General features: G+C 40.9%; 1 protein-coding gene across 1 annotated transcript in view; it reads right to left on the bottom strand.

The window, feature by feature from the left end:
* Positions 1-6,818: 6,818 nt before the first annotated feature.
* LOC108795638 (vomeronasal type-2 receptor 26-like) overlaps positions 6,819-14,795 on the bottom strand; it is a 21,047-nt gene continuing 13,070 nt past the window's right edge. The window contains exons 3-4 of the mRNA XM_018566929.1: positions 8,258-8,381; positions 6,819-7,726 (exon numbers count right to left, since the gene is read on the bottom strand). Coding sequence (XP_018422431.1) covers positions 6,819-7,726; positions 8,258-8,381 — 1,032 coding nt within the window. The remainder of the gene's footprint in view (positions 7,727-8,257; positions 8,382-14,795) is intronic.

Genomic DNA, 14,795 nt, shown 5'->3' with positions numbered 1-14,795 from the left:
AACTCCGGGTTACACCGAGTTAGTAAAGAGCTGATTTTTAGTGCCCAAAGGCTCTGAAAAGTCTTCCGAGCTGCCTGGATATGCGGAGCAATATCCATGCTATTCGCGGGCCGACCACGCCCCTCTTTTATTTATCATTTTAACTGCTATAGAATGATGCTGTAATAAAGGCTCGCTAATGTGTATGCACAATTTATGAAAAAGCTGTATAGAGTTATGCAGCACAGATGTTAGCACCTTGTATACGTGGACAATGCAGCATTATATTGTGTTAGTAATGTGATCAGAGTAGGTTGTAGAGAGAAAAGACAGAACACACACCCTTCCACATGGAATGTCCTGTGCCATGATTGACCCCACGTGGCATTTTAAGGCACAAAAACATCACCACATCAGAGAAGTCTTTGTATAACTTATATGAGTTACCAGAAAACACCTCCTCATTATTTCATAAAAAAACATAAGCAAAAACATAAATCCATCCCCATAATGCCATGTTTCAGTTTTAAACTTAGAAAACATTGGTTTAAACCCAAAAGATAGAGATTTTTGGGAAAAGGTTATTTTTTCATACTGTTTGCATGTTCTGGTAACTTTTATGTCCCCAGGTGAGAGAGTGAGGAGAGACAGCCAAGAGAGCAGAACTTGTTAAATGGGCTGAAGCACAAAGTGTCTGAAAAAGTCACAAATTGTTTGCCGAGATCCATTTTTATGGGGGTGATGTGATATGAAATAAAATGAACAATGCTTACACTCGATCCTCCTGCACCCCCTACAATCCTGGCTCTGAGGGCATCAATTTAACATTGTACATGGGAGAGGGAATGTTGTACTTACCATCAGAGCCCAGTCACAGTTGAGGTCTACCTCCATACTGTGCACAAAGTGGAGTTGCATATGATCAGGAAGACCAGGACCCCATGGTTGCCTCTGTCTGCCTGACATTGTGACATTTTTTTGTCCAGGTTTCAGCTGCCCCGAAACACAGACACAGCACATACAGGATTCAAATCAAATTCTGGGTGAATCCCGGACAGGTGGCAACCCTAGGTGACATCAGTGTATGTTGTATGAAAGTGTATGAATAGCCCAAAGCAGTGTTTTGGACAAAGTGTAAAAAGCTTAAAACACCAATTAGGTTATTTTTGGCCTATTCTGGGGAAATTTCCTTTGAATTCTTACCCTGGTGAAGATTAGAAACAAAATCCCACCAAAGTGAAGGGAATTCCTATCTTTGTTGTCACTGGAGTATTTGTCACCGCTGGATGATTATCTGTCACATCTTCTTCTAGTGATGACTGTGAAATTTGGTCAATGGTAACCTACCAAATGGAGGGGTTAATCTCCCCAGCCTGAGACACAGAGCGCTTTAAAAACTTGAAAGAAAGTCTAACCCTGCCCACTCTTCCCAAAACTGAAAGAAACATTTTGCCTTCACATACACTTTAAAAAAAAATACTTACAATAAACAAGTTATCGGAGAGTTTAAAACTTTTTCAAACTGCTCAATATGTTGATAAACACTGAATATTCCACCAATTATGAAGTCCCCGTCGCTGAAATATCTGATGTTGTAAATATAATCTTTTTTGGTAATAGAACATCCAGGTCTTGAACTTAGTTTTTCACCCTCTGATGGTAATGTCATACATAGACATAATGTAACTTGCAGAAGTGCACAATGAACATTCATCACTGAGCCTTGTTACTGTTCTACCCAATCCTTTTATATGGAGAATCAAAGTTCTGTAATCAGAGTGCACACAGAGTGCACACAGTGCATACTATGTCTGGAGTCTGAATCAGTACAATGGTCTTATATAGACGTGGCAGAGCAAGATAAAGATTTTGTTAGATCTCAGATGCTATTTTGTAGACAATAAATTATATATTTATTTTTCTTCATGCAATACTTTTTTTTAAATGATGGTGTTATTTGAGACATGAAGAACAAGATAGGAAGCAGGAATCACAAAATCTGCATGGGTCAGATTCTCATGAATAAACTTTCCATTGTTAATGGCCAAGTTTACTTTTCATACCATGTTTCAAGTTTCATGTTTCACCCATATTTAGAAAGCTTGTATTGCAACTAATGGAAGAAAGCCGTATACAACAGTCCAGTATAAACAAACGTTTTAATCCAAAAGGCTAAAAAGTTCCAGCACAATGGGACTCCCTGCCTAGAATTCCAACACAGGAGTCCCGTTGTGCTGGAAATGTTTAGGCTTTTAGATTAAAGGTGTGTTGTGGGTGGACTACAGTGTGCAGCTTTCTTCTATTGTTTGCTGGGCTCGAGTGTGGATAGCTCCTAGCCTGCACACACTAGTACCCGAGTGTTGTAGACTCGGTGCTGGATGGAGCAGTGATGTATCTCCTCACTTGAATACAAGAATGTTTGCAATTCCAATTTCAGACGATGCCTGCTGCTGGATGGAGCTGCACTTTTCAACCACTGTACAGCAGTGAGTAAATAGCCGAATGCCGCTGAGCGGCATTCGGCTCGGCTGTTCTGTTCTGTCCCTCTGTGGGACCTAGCAGAATAGAAAAATAGTTAAAAAAGTCAAAAAAATTAGAAAACAATTGTGTGGAGCTAGCAGTGACAGCTAGCTCCGCCAAACTGTTTTCTATTGGCCGGGCGGTGCTGCTGCCGTAAAAAAAAAAAACGAACACACCATAGGAATGCATAGCTAGATTCCTATTGGCTATTTCACTCTGCAATAGCCAATAGCAAACAAACAAGCTATTGCACCCGACCTCTGCTGCTGTCAATCACCAGATGGGTACCTGCTGGAGAACTGCAGGTCCCCCTCTGCTGATTGACAGCAGCAGTGAGCGGGTGCAATAGCTAGTTTGCTATTGGCTATTGCAAATTAAAATAGCCAATAGGAATCTAGCTATGCATTCCTATGGTAATTTCTTTTTTTTTTTTTTTTTCTTCTGACGGCAGCCAAAGCGGCTCCGATGTCAGAAGAAAAAGAAACGAGCAGGGAAAGGTTTACTCTGCTCGATCGAGGAGAGTGAACCTTTCTGGGAGAAAATGTTTCTCTCCCGGACGTCCGGGAGTCTATTAGAGTCCCAGAGCGGCCCGGTGGAGGAATGACAGATGGCGTTCCTGGTTAATATGTACCCAGGAACGCCATCTGTCATTACACACTGAGAACATGAAGAGGCCGCTCTCAGTGTTTTAAGGTTAGCGTCTCTGGTTAGCTGGTAACCAGGGACACTGGTCTCTCTGAAAGTGGCCGAAGCCAGCCGTGAGGTGAAGGCTGGCTCCGCCCAGCTGTCAGAAGCAGGCTGTCGGCCAGCCAATGGCCGGCCGCTCGGCCAGCTTCGGCTTTCACCTCGGCTCAGTCGAGCCGAGGCATATGCCTTCAGCTCGACTGAGCCGCTCGGCCGACTTTGGGGGTGAATAGGCCGTACAGCAGCCCTTCGGTTCTACTGAACCAAAGGGGTCCTGGGGCCGAAGCTAGCCGAAGGATCATCCGAAGCTACGGCTAGATCCCGCGGCAGCTTAGTGAATAGACCCCATAATGTAATCTATTTTTTTAAAGATAAAATCAGTCTTTTTCTATTTGCTGACTATTCAAGTGCTTACTTCGTCTCTCAATGCTAGCCAATTTCTATCAAACACATACCTGAAGTTTATATTTTAAAAGTTTGGGGGGAAATTGGGGATAAATGAATGGGAGGGTTAAACCAATTTAGTTGCGCTAGGATAAAGAATGTTAAGTCACCAGCTGCAACAATGTATACAAACGTGATCAGTGAAGGCCAATATGTTGCGCTTAGTGTTAGATTTTCCCCCTCCTGTTCTGTACTAGTTAGTTGCTACTCCCTACTTTCCCATGTTCTATAGTTACTTTAATTTTTTTTACTCATGTAAAGAATTCCCCAATAGAGTACACAAATATATTATTCCGTGATGCTCTATCACCTTCAAGAAATGTCAGAAAAAAATCCTTGTGACCTGCACAGCCAGAATAAACTACATTGGTCTTCACTCTGAGCCTTCTTGGTGAGGTGTCGCTCTGTCTGCACAGATGGGTTCTCAAGAGGTAGGTTCAATTTCATAAAGCAGCATTTAAAAATAAACAATTAGTCTCAAGCGATAACTTATCTCTTTAGAAGTATTCTGAATCTTGTGGTAATACAAGTTCATGACATTTCTGTAACGGTGATGACCAATGGTATAAGTAAATGAAAAATGTGTTAAAAAATCTGCTTTTTACTTTCATAATTATGTATATTGTTACATTGAAAACCACAACAATGTATAAATTATGCACAAAAGTGACATCAAGATACAATGTCATTATATTTGCCCTAATATTCTGTAGATAATGATGATGATAATAATGATGATAATAATAATAATGTAGGGTCCCTACCATTTGCAGTTTTGTCTGATTTAGAGGGTTATTCATAAAGGAGCCGAAGGATTACGCCACAGCATCGGCTAATCCTTCGGCTCATATCAACTGCCAGAGCCCTTTGGTTCAGCTGAACCGAAGGGCTGCTATACCAGCTATGCACAATAGCCCGTACAACAGCCCAAGGCAGCCGAAGGGCTCCGCTGAAGACACAGACTAAATGGGGAGAATGGAGTGACATCACCGCTAGCTCTGCCTATTTATTTTGATTTGCTCGGCACCTTTCAGATGGGTCTCCTGAGGTCCCAGCCAAATCAAAACAAATGGGCGGAGTTGGCCATAAAGTCATGGCCTGCTCCACCTATTTGTTGTCAATACTGGACATTTGGGGTTAGTAGCCTGTCATTGTATGACAACAAATGGGCAGGGCCGGCCGTGATGTTTTATTTTGGCCGACAAATATGACAGATGCTGGCCAAATCAAAACAAATAGGTGGAGCCAGAGGTGATGTCACCGCCAGAGTGAATGTGTTATTAAATGGGGTACCCAGATGCAAATAAGCACCCCTGGTTGTAGACCCCCACAACCAACAGGTCAGGGCTTGTGGGGAAGAGACCCTCATCCGCATCAGCAAAAGGACAAGGTGCATTATCCTATTCAAAAAGCGGCCTAGCGAAAGTGCTTATAGTGTGCATATAGTCACTGCAATATTTTGAAAAAATCAATTATATTGTTGATTTTTTTAAATTAAAAGCTTGCTGGTGTGGGTCCTGTTGAAAAAGAAAGTGCTTAAATACATTGCACACAGTGCCCACAGTATATTTTAGGTCTTGTTCAGTCAAATAAATATACTATATTGTAGGATTGTTGCTTAGCAGCTGGCTGGTATCTGTCAATATCCAAATGTGGCCTATTGAACATGCTTAGATGTTAGACTAGATTAATTCTAGTGCTTTTTTAGGTTAAAAATATGCTTTATTGTTGATTTTCATGAGACAGCTTTTTTATTCTGCTCGGGCGCATGCACGGGCAGAAAAAACCCATCCGATGTAAAGAGCCACTACCGGCTGTTTCATATACACACGATCGGCGGCTCTATAGTCTTCCCGATGATGTGTATGTACTGGCTGCGTGACCCCCTCTCCTCCCTCGAGTCCCGCCGCCCCACCCTCCTTACCCCTCACCTTCAATCCCGGTCTCCGCTGCCCCATCTGCGGCCCGGGACTGGCTCGGGAGGGTGTCAGGAGGTAAGATGGGAGGGAGATCAGCATCTTCCTCCTTGCTGATCTCCCTCTGTGCTGTGAATGCAGAAGTAATGTGTATTACATCACTTCCGCATTCACCTGTCAGTCATCTGGCTGCTATAGCCAGAGAGAAGAAGCTGATGAAGCAGATCTCTGCTTCATCAGCTTCTTTTGAGGTCCCCGGGTGACATTAGGGGTCCTTGAGACCCCTAATGTCTCCATAAAGAGGGCCTGTCAGTGTGCCTTTGCTATTATATAGGGGAATTGTTATCCCCCTAAGTAATAGCAATGGCATTAAGTGTAAAACAACATAAAAAGAGTAAAAAATAAATAAAAGTCACATATAAAAAGAGTTTAAAAAAAACCAAAATGTTTTAAGTCCCCCACGTTTACCCACATATAAACGTAAATATGCGTCCGGTGCACCAGCGCACGGAAATGACAATTGTGCAACACATGTTACATATCGCCGCGAGCGGCGTAGTGTGAGCAATCATTTTTGGGCCATCAATCACTGATAACACTAAACTGATGAGCGGTGAAAGCTTTTAAAGTGTCACCTATGCCCAACTTTAGGTTTTGTAGTTGTTTGAAGTTTCGCGCACGCACGCAATTTTAAGGCTTGACATGTTTGGTCTCCTTTTACCCGATGTGACCCCGTCTTTTATATTTTACAAAAAAATTGGGTAAAAATAAATGTTTTATCATTTAATATAGGGGAATCAGTTTTTAAAAAAAAATAATTACGGTAATTTTTCCTTAATATAGTAAAAAATAAAACCCCACTGGTGATTAAATACCACGAAAAGAAAGCTCTATCTGTCTCCAAAAAATTGTATAAAATGTATTTAAGTACAGCATTGCACAATGGAATAAATGTCAATCAAAGTACTGCAGCGCTGAACACTGAAAAATGGTCTGGATGGGAAGGGGGTTTAAAACCGCGGACTTCAAGTGGTTAAAAAAAAGAAAACATATACACAATATACATGTCTGTGTTTATATACTATTTAATTTTTATTTTTTTGTGTGAATGAGTAACATTGGTGTTCTTCCCATATTGCCCATCTGTACATACACGTTAGCATAGGGATGAAGGACAGATATCTAGGAGCCCCTTTTCAGAATTTATGTTTGAATTTCAGTACTAATAGTGGCCAACAATTCATGCTATATTATATAAATATAAATGGATCAAAGTTATTTCTGACATTTTTGGTTTAGTAAGTTACTTTTTGAGTTTAAATCTGGCCTCAGCAATATAATATAACATTTTGGAAAAAATATACAACCCAAAATGCCGACAGTAGAAGATAGTATAGCAAATATCTCTACAAGCACAGTGTTCTTTCCTGTAACACTCATATAAGCTGGGATAAAAGCGATCCAGACGCTGCAGAACACCAGCATGCTGAAGGTGATGTATTTGGCTTCATTGAAACTATCTGGTAAATTTCTGGCCAGGAAAGCCACAATGAAAGTCACAGCTGCTAGAAGTCCCATGTAACCCAGGAGGATGGAAAATGCCACCGGAGATCCTTCATTACATTGAATAATAATTTTGTCAACATACAAGTGGGTGTTTCTTTCCGGGAATGGAGGAGAATAAGATAACCAAGTGATACTAATTAAAACCTGAAAGAAAGAACAAAGGAAAACCACACAATTGGGGATTTTTACTCCAATAAATTTCCTCCAGGGACTTCCGGGTTTGGTGGCTTTGAAGGCTGAGTAGACCATGATAGTCTTGGCCAAAATAGAGGAGATAGCAACCGAGAAGATGATTGCAAATGAGGTCTGACGCAGCATACATGTTGTGTGTACTGGGCGGCCCAAAAACAAAAACACACAGATGAAACCCAACATAATAGAAACCAGAAGTATGAAGCTCAGGTTTTGGTTATTAGCTCTGACCAATGCAGTGTCCCGAAATGCAATGAAGATTCCCAAGATTGTAGAAGTTTTTAGAAAAAGAATCACAGAGATGATGGAAATCAGAAGAGTTATTGTATCATTCTTGTAGGACAGATATTCCACGGGTTTTGGATGACACTTGTTGTTGTCATTTGGCCACTGGTCTTCTGGACACTTATGGCATGATCCTTTGTCTAGATATAAAAGGTTGCATGGAAGAGGTCAGCACAGAAATATGGGAACTGTCATTATTAAAGAAATCAGGGGTCATAAGTAATCTGAAGTTTGGTAGTTGCTGACCTGCAAGCCACCATCACATACTGTTCCCAGCTTCTGAGTGCACTATATGAGAGGTTACAGAATGCATATCTGGGGACCTGCGGCACACTGGCAAGTTGTGATTAACTCCAATGTCATTTATTTACAAAATACATGCATAGTGTATACTGTACAAACAAATCGCCGCGAAGCGCTATAGTGTTCGGGTTTGGCCTGAAGAAAAGGTGGCAACCCTAAGAACAGCAGATAGCTTCCATAGATCAGTGGATAATAATTAGCTGATTATATTCCCAGGAATATCAGAAACCTGGCAAAGCAGATCACAGGAATTGTTCTGATTAACTTCTGATGGAATATATTTAACAATATTTACTGCTGTCTATCTGACATTGTGATGTAAACACCTTACAATATGTGAATTAAATCAGCAAACAAAGAATGTACACCTGTCTCATTAGATATTTCTCCATCTGAACACTGCAAACATTCAAAGCAGCACCGATGGATTCCCCTCTTCATGACACTTCTATATCCTGGAGGACAGTCTTCAGAGCACGTAGACACAGGAACCTACATGAGAAACAAAACCAGCAGAAAAGTTAATAAACATTAATTGTAAAAAAAAAAAAATGTATACTGTAATAATCACAATGTGCTAAAAAAGTTTTGCCACTTTTGCCTATTTGTCCCTTTTGGAGTGACTTATATGTGCCTTAGTTCCAGGTGTCCTCAGTCCGGTGATGTCACGGGTGCTTTCACCCTCTTCTTCCTCTGGTAGTGAATGGTTCCTAAATGTTGCAGAAAGCACAGCATGGCTGACAAGAAGTGAGTTATATGATGCTGGATGTCATTCAGCCCAGAAGATGAGTCACGCTGGATCAATTGTTGAAACAGGATTTGGCCTTTAATAATGTAGAAAACAATTTAAATAGAGTTACTATATAAAGAGTTGTGCTCCTCTTGCTCATAGGCTAGGGGAAAGATATCTCACCACAACTAATTTGCAGCATAGAGTTCTATTTAGAAAGCAGACCCCTGATATTAGACCCCAAGTATGGGTCTCACTAAGAGTAATGTGGATTGAGATAACTTCTGTTTTATGACCTCATCAGCTGTGTGCTTAAACCTGACCCGCTTCCTTATTTTCTGGACATGGAGTAGTAGTAGTGTATATGACATAATTAAATTATAGAGCCTCCTAAATACTCACCTCCTACTTTTACTGTGCCATCCTGCCTCCTTAATGTCCATTCTTGAAGACCCTATGGGGTCTATTCATGAAGCAGCCAAAAGATCTAGCCGTAGCTTCGGCCGATCCTTCGGCTAGCTTCTGCCCCAGGACCCCTTTGGTTCAGTAGAACCAAAGGGATGCTTTACGGGCTATTAACTATAGCCCGTACAGCTCCCGAACTTGGCCGAGCGGCTCAGTCGAGCCAAACGCATATGCCTCAGCTCGGCTGAGCCGCGCTGAAAGCCGAAGCTGGCCGAGCCGGCCGACAGCCTGCTTCTATCAGCTGGGCGGAGCCAGCCATGATGTTACGGCTGGCTCCAGCCACTTGCAGAGAGATCAGAGTCCCTGGTTACCAGCTAACCAGGGACACTGATCTCCAGACAGCAAACTCTCCTGGGCGCTCCCGGTGTCTTTCGCTACCGGCCACCAAGGAGAGATACACTGCTTTTTCTTTTTTTTTCTTTATTCTGACACGGAGCCGTGTCAGAATAGAAAAAAAAAACATTTTTGGACATAGGTATGCATTGCTAGATTCCTATTGGCTATTTCAATTTGCAATAGTCAATAGCAAACTAGCATTGCACCCGTCCTCTGCTGCAGTTCTCCCCCATCAGGTCCCCCACTACTGATTGACAGCAGCAGAGGGCGGGTACAATAGCTAGTTTGCTATTGGCTATTGCAAATTGAAGTCCCATATTCCAGCATTGCACTAGGAAATTAAACAGTTATCATGAACATCAGGCTATAACAGTCTACAGCACTTGCTATACAACTTTAGCATAACTTTGCATTCTAGATTATGGAGGTCCCCTTCTGGGAGGTGAGATATGATTACTGGCCTGTGAAATTGTAAAGAATAGGGAATTTTGTATAGATGTGGCTGCCAAAAAGATGTTGTTGTTGTGTAGTTCAACTTCAATCTGATGCCATTGTGGGTGGTGACTTTAGCTTTAACTTGTTATAGGAGTAAGGACACTGACCTCGCCATGTTTCCAGAAGATTATATCTTTGAGGATAACCAATTCCTTCCCTTCAGGAAATAATCCATTGAATCTGCCAATTTGCTGCATGTGAAATCTCCAATCAGTGAGCACGGCATAATTATAAATGTAATACTCTGGGATCATCTCTCCATTTTCATTAAAATACACTTTTTCTCCAGTAGGATCTTGGAAATGAACCCTTCTTAAAAAATACTGGAACAATAAACAAGCATATTTGGTTTAGTTTGTGGTCTACAACCCTCTGCTTCCAGTAGTAGATCAGCAAAGTTACAAGTGGCTCCCTATCTAATATTCATTTATCTAATCTAATGGGTCTGATACCTTTAATAGGTCAATAGATTAAAGCCCAACTCTGGACACCTTCATGTTAATATTTTTAGATGAGTTAATATTTTTTTCATTCAAACCCTTTATTACTGAAATCCATGTATTTGTTGTAAATACTCTGTATTCCTTCCCTGTGAAGCGCTGTTGTAGCTGGTTTCACACTACATCAGAATGGCTTCTATGACAGACACTATTGGGGGTGTCGTGTTTGTTTCCCCTTTGTTCAGTTTTCCATTCTCACAGCGCAGCCTGCGATGACAGTGTAACTCAGCAAGTGATGAGGATAAAACAGAACAGAAAGCATGGGGGTTACTTCTAAAAGAGGTAGAAAGCCGCATGTAACACCTTACAAAGGGTCTAACCCAACACCACTCCGTACATAATGCAAACAAAAAACAACAGTCAAGCTTTATTGGAAATAACATTGTCCCATTTTCCTCAAATTACATCTTAAAATGGAGCTTTACCACCTTTCACTAAAAAATACCTCAGCATGCAGCTCTGCAGAAATATGCTGGGAAATCTCATCTGTAATCTCGCGAGATCTCAAGGAAAGGCATTTTCCTTCCCTGAGATGATGTGTATGGTCACATGTCCTAGTCACATGTGTCAGAGTACAAGGAAGTAAAGGGAGATCTAACAACCTGCCCTTAGTTAACATGGCCACTGTTAGAAGACTGGAAAAGAAAAGAAATGTATGCAAAGAATACAAAGCCGGCAATTATCAAGCAGCATCTGTTTTTAGATTACCATTACTAAACATTTCTAAAGGTGTGTTTGTTGGAATTTAAAGATATGGGTAAAGTTCCTTTTTTCATTATGTACAGTATATGGGGCTTCACCAATAGCATTACAATTTCTGTTACCCTGACTTGAATCAGTGTCAGTATACTGGACCCTGCATATCACCTTACCTTCAGTATATGTCTATGACTTGTAACGCTTGTGTTTTGTTTCCTGGATGTAAATAATTGCATCTCATGTAGAGCATGTGCCATGGCATAGACGGTTCTGTACACTTGGTAAGTTATTCCAAAACTCTGAGTGTAGTATATATGATCAGGAAGCTCACTAATAAGTATACTTCTGTTACATTTGTAAAGTCTAATTCCATAATACTTTTCAATTGTCTTGGTAAGTAATGGATCTGAAGTTTTGCATCCAAAAAGAAATGCCATGATGTGTTCAGCTAAAGAATTATTAGGATTACTTGTAAGGCTGAAGTTGTCTAAAAACATTTTTAATGTGGGGATTTTTTTAGTGACAGGGGTAAATATCAAACTACCATGAAGGGGAGCTTCCCCTCGTGGTTTTTGTAAAAGGTAAGGAATTGGAGTTGCTGGAGTAATTATTGTCTTCTCATGGCCAACTCTGCAATGTGTTTCAATGAAATGTCCTAAGACCAATGAGATGGTGCCACAAAGTACAACAACAGTAGAGGTTGAATTATTGAAAATGTTTGTTGCTGCATATGATATAAAGAATCCGCCATTGGTGTAATCAGGCTTTAATCTAATAGTATACTCAATGCAAATGCCGTGTTTAGCAGCCTGTTTGGTGAGCTCCAGACTTTGTAACTCTCCAGCATCATCATCAGTTGTAATAACACCAATCCAAGTCCAGCCAAAGTGGTTCAGTAGCTTCACAATTGCCAGATACTGTATCTGATCACTGGGCAGTGTTTGGAAGAAGGACGGGTAGATTTGTTTATTGGTTAAACGAGGATCTGTTGCACCATAGCTGATCTAAACAATAAATTAAATACAATTTCGGAGGTGTTTTTAACCATTTGTGTCCCTGAGCCCCTTTCCTCCTTTGAGTCCCAGAACATTTTATTTTTTATTTTGAGATGATTCAGATTCGCAATTTATGGCTTTTACGTTTTCTTGTCTGCCCTAAACATATTATGCATTGTTTTTCTCAAAACATCTCTCATTTAGTAAAGGAGGGGCGGGGGATTTTTTTACATGAACTCACCTACTACAGCCATTACAAACAGGTTTTAACATTATGGAGAATGGGAGAGGGAATTGGAGCTATTCAACTAGCTGCAATAATGTGTGTGACTAGATATTGAGTATCAGATATTTCGTGGCAATGTACACAATATACAGTATATTAAAGCAGCAAGCACAAAGTGACAAACCAATTCACTTAACAAAACAATAAATAAAATATGCCACGCTATTTAGCTAATATATACAACACCCCGTGCACCCAATTTCTCATATAATATCAAGACGGTGTCAAAATCAAGAAATAAATAAACAATCCAAGTGTAGATTAAATATATATAATAATCAGTAATCTGTGCCATAAAATAACAATCGTGAAAGGCTATATATGTAGTAGTGAAAGAGCAATGTCAATTTCTTGAATGCTCCAATTGATCCACCACGTGTACAACTATACACTTTCACTCCCCGAGCTACCCATCTTATTTCAAGACCTCAATATAAAGGTCTGAAACTGAAGATCCCCTTGTTTTCTGGATGTGGTAAAACCCAACTCATCCAAACATTTGAAGCAGAAGTTGTTCTGAATCTGTATCTTGCTCTCTCTCACAGGTCCATCAAAAATGTAAAAAGGAAACACACACTGCACACACACTTACAATATAAAACCTTTATTGATAAGAAAGCTACTCAGATAATATAGAGCAATCTAACTCCATATATGATCTTATAAAACCCACAGAGGAGGAACAGCAATTCCATTTTCCATTTTGCACCACCTCCATTCCGCCTACAAGTCACGTCACAAGACTCCGCATGACCGACGTTGAGTCACAGTTGACATTATTAGTGGGCACACCATTGTGCCCCTCACCCTTACCCCAGAACTCCTTCAAGATCCCTTTCCCTATACATGATGTGTGTGAAGGCTTTTGGGAGTCATGAAAGCAGCACTGTTCTGTTGGGAAATAAATCAATGTGTGCTCATGGAGTGGGACAGAGGAGGGCAAGGGATTGGTAGAGTTCTGTAGTCTAAAAGAGAACTAAACAGACTGATTTCAGTGCAGCAAAAGCTCTTTGTTTCCCCTAAAACATGAATTTAGGAGTTCACTGGATATAAAGTAGATCCAAAAGTATTTTTCTGTTCTGCTGTGTTAAAACATAAGGAAATGTGCATGTATTGTAGAGATGTACTAAATAAGTTTATTTTACCCTGACATTTGAAAGGTAAAGATTGCATATGGGTGTACTATGTGCTCTGCCCATAATTCCTAGCACCCATGTAAAAAAAGAAAAGAATTGACCTGTCCTCTACAACAAACAAAGTGTACACCACTCTTATCAGGGGCACACCTAGAAATTACAGAACACTATATCAATTTTTTTGGGATCCCCTCCCCATACCAAAAAAAAAAATGCCATTGAATAACACAAGCCATGCAGACAAGGTTGCCGGACCTTTGTGGTCACGTGACCACTTGCAAAAATATTTAAAAAAAGGTATTTTAATTGAGATTTATTGGAAATTGTTTGCAGGACATATAGGAGCAATGGGATGGCAATTAGTGATGGGCCAAACACCCCCCTGTTCGGTTCGAATTCGAACATGGGAAAAGTTTGAATTCGAACTCAAACTCCATGCAAGTCTATGGGGGGTAGAACTTTGAAAATCAAATGTCCCCCTTTTGAAGGCTTATATGCAAGTTATTGGCCATAAAAAGGTATATGGGGATTCGGGTACTGCCCTGAGGCACATGTATCAATGAAAAAAAAACACTTTTAAAAAATACCGCTTTTAAAGGAGCAGTAATTTTAACATCACTTAAAGGGTAACAATTAGGGATGTCCCGATACCGATGCTAGTACCGGTATCGGGGCCGATACAGGGCATTTTCAGGAGTACTTGTACTCCTGAAAATGCCCCGATGCATAGATCAGATACCGGCCCTTTAAATTTTTTTTAACTAGCCATTGACCCGCAAAAACCCCTCCTCCGCAATACCTCTCCACCAAACGCAGGCTGCCTCTCCGCTCTGACCTCTCCGGACGGAAGTGTGACAGCATGGCGGGGGTAAGTGTTATGTGTGGACAGTCTCTTCTCCCTGCTGGTTCTGGCTGTAGAGTTCTGTGTCCCTTTCACAGACCGCTGTAGCCAGCATGAGATGGGAGAAGAGACTCAGACTATGGCTGTGAAATCCCCCGCTGCCCCCCTCCCCCCTGTACCTGAGCTGCTGCTGCTCCGTGTTCTCTCTTTTTCAACTTGGTAAAACTGTTTGCTTTTGGTAATATAAATCACAAAGTGTGAGATGTCCGTGCTCCTTATGTGCAATGCAATCACCCGACCTACAAAGCAGTTTTCACTTTCATTGAAAGAAAAGAATGTCCGTTCAGTGTGCTCACGGGGGAGGAGAGGAGAGAAGCTGTAAATCTTCCCTTCTCACAGAACGGATCTTATCTTCTTTCATTG

The sequence above is a fragment of the Nanorana parkeri genome, unplaced genomic scaffold (assembly GCF_000935625.1).
Source record: "Nanorana parkeri isolate BGI_ZX_2015 unplaced genomic scaffold, ASM93562v1 scaffold989, whole genome shotgun sequence".
Classification (NCBI taxonomy): Eukaryota; Metazoa; Chordata; class Amphibia; order Anura; family Dicroglossidae; genus Nanorana; species Nanorana parkeri.
The sequence above is the reverse complement of the archived record's forward strand: the minus strand, read 5'-3'. Positions and strand labels throughout refer to the sequence as shown.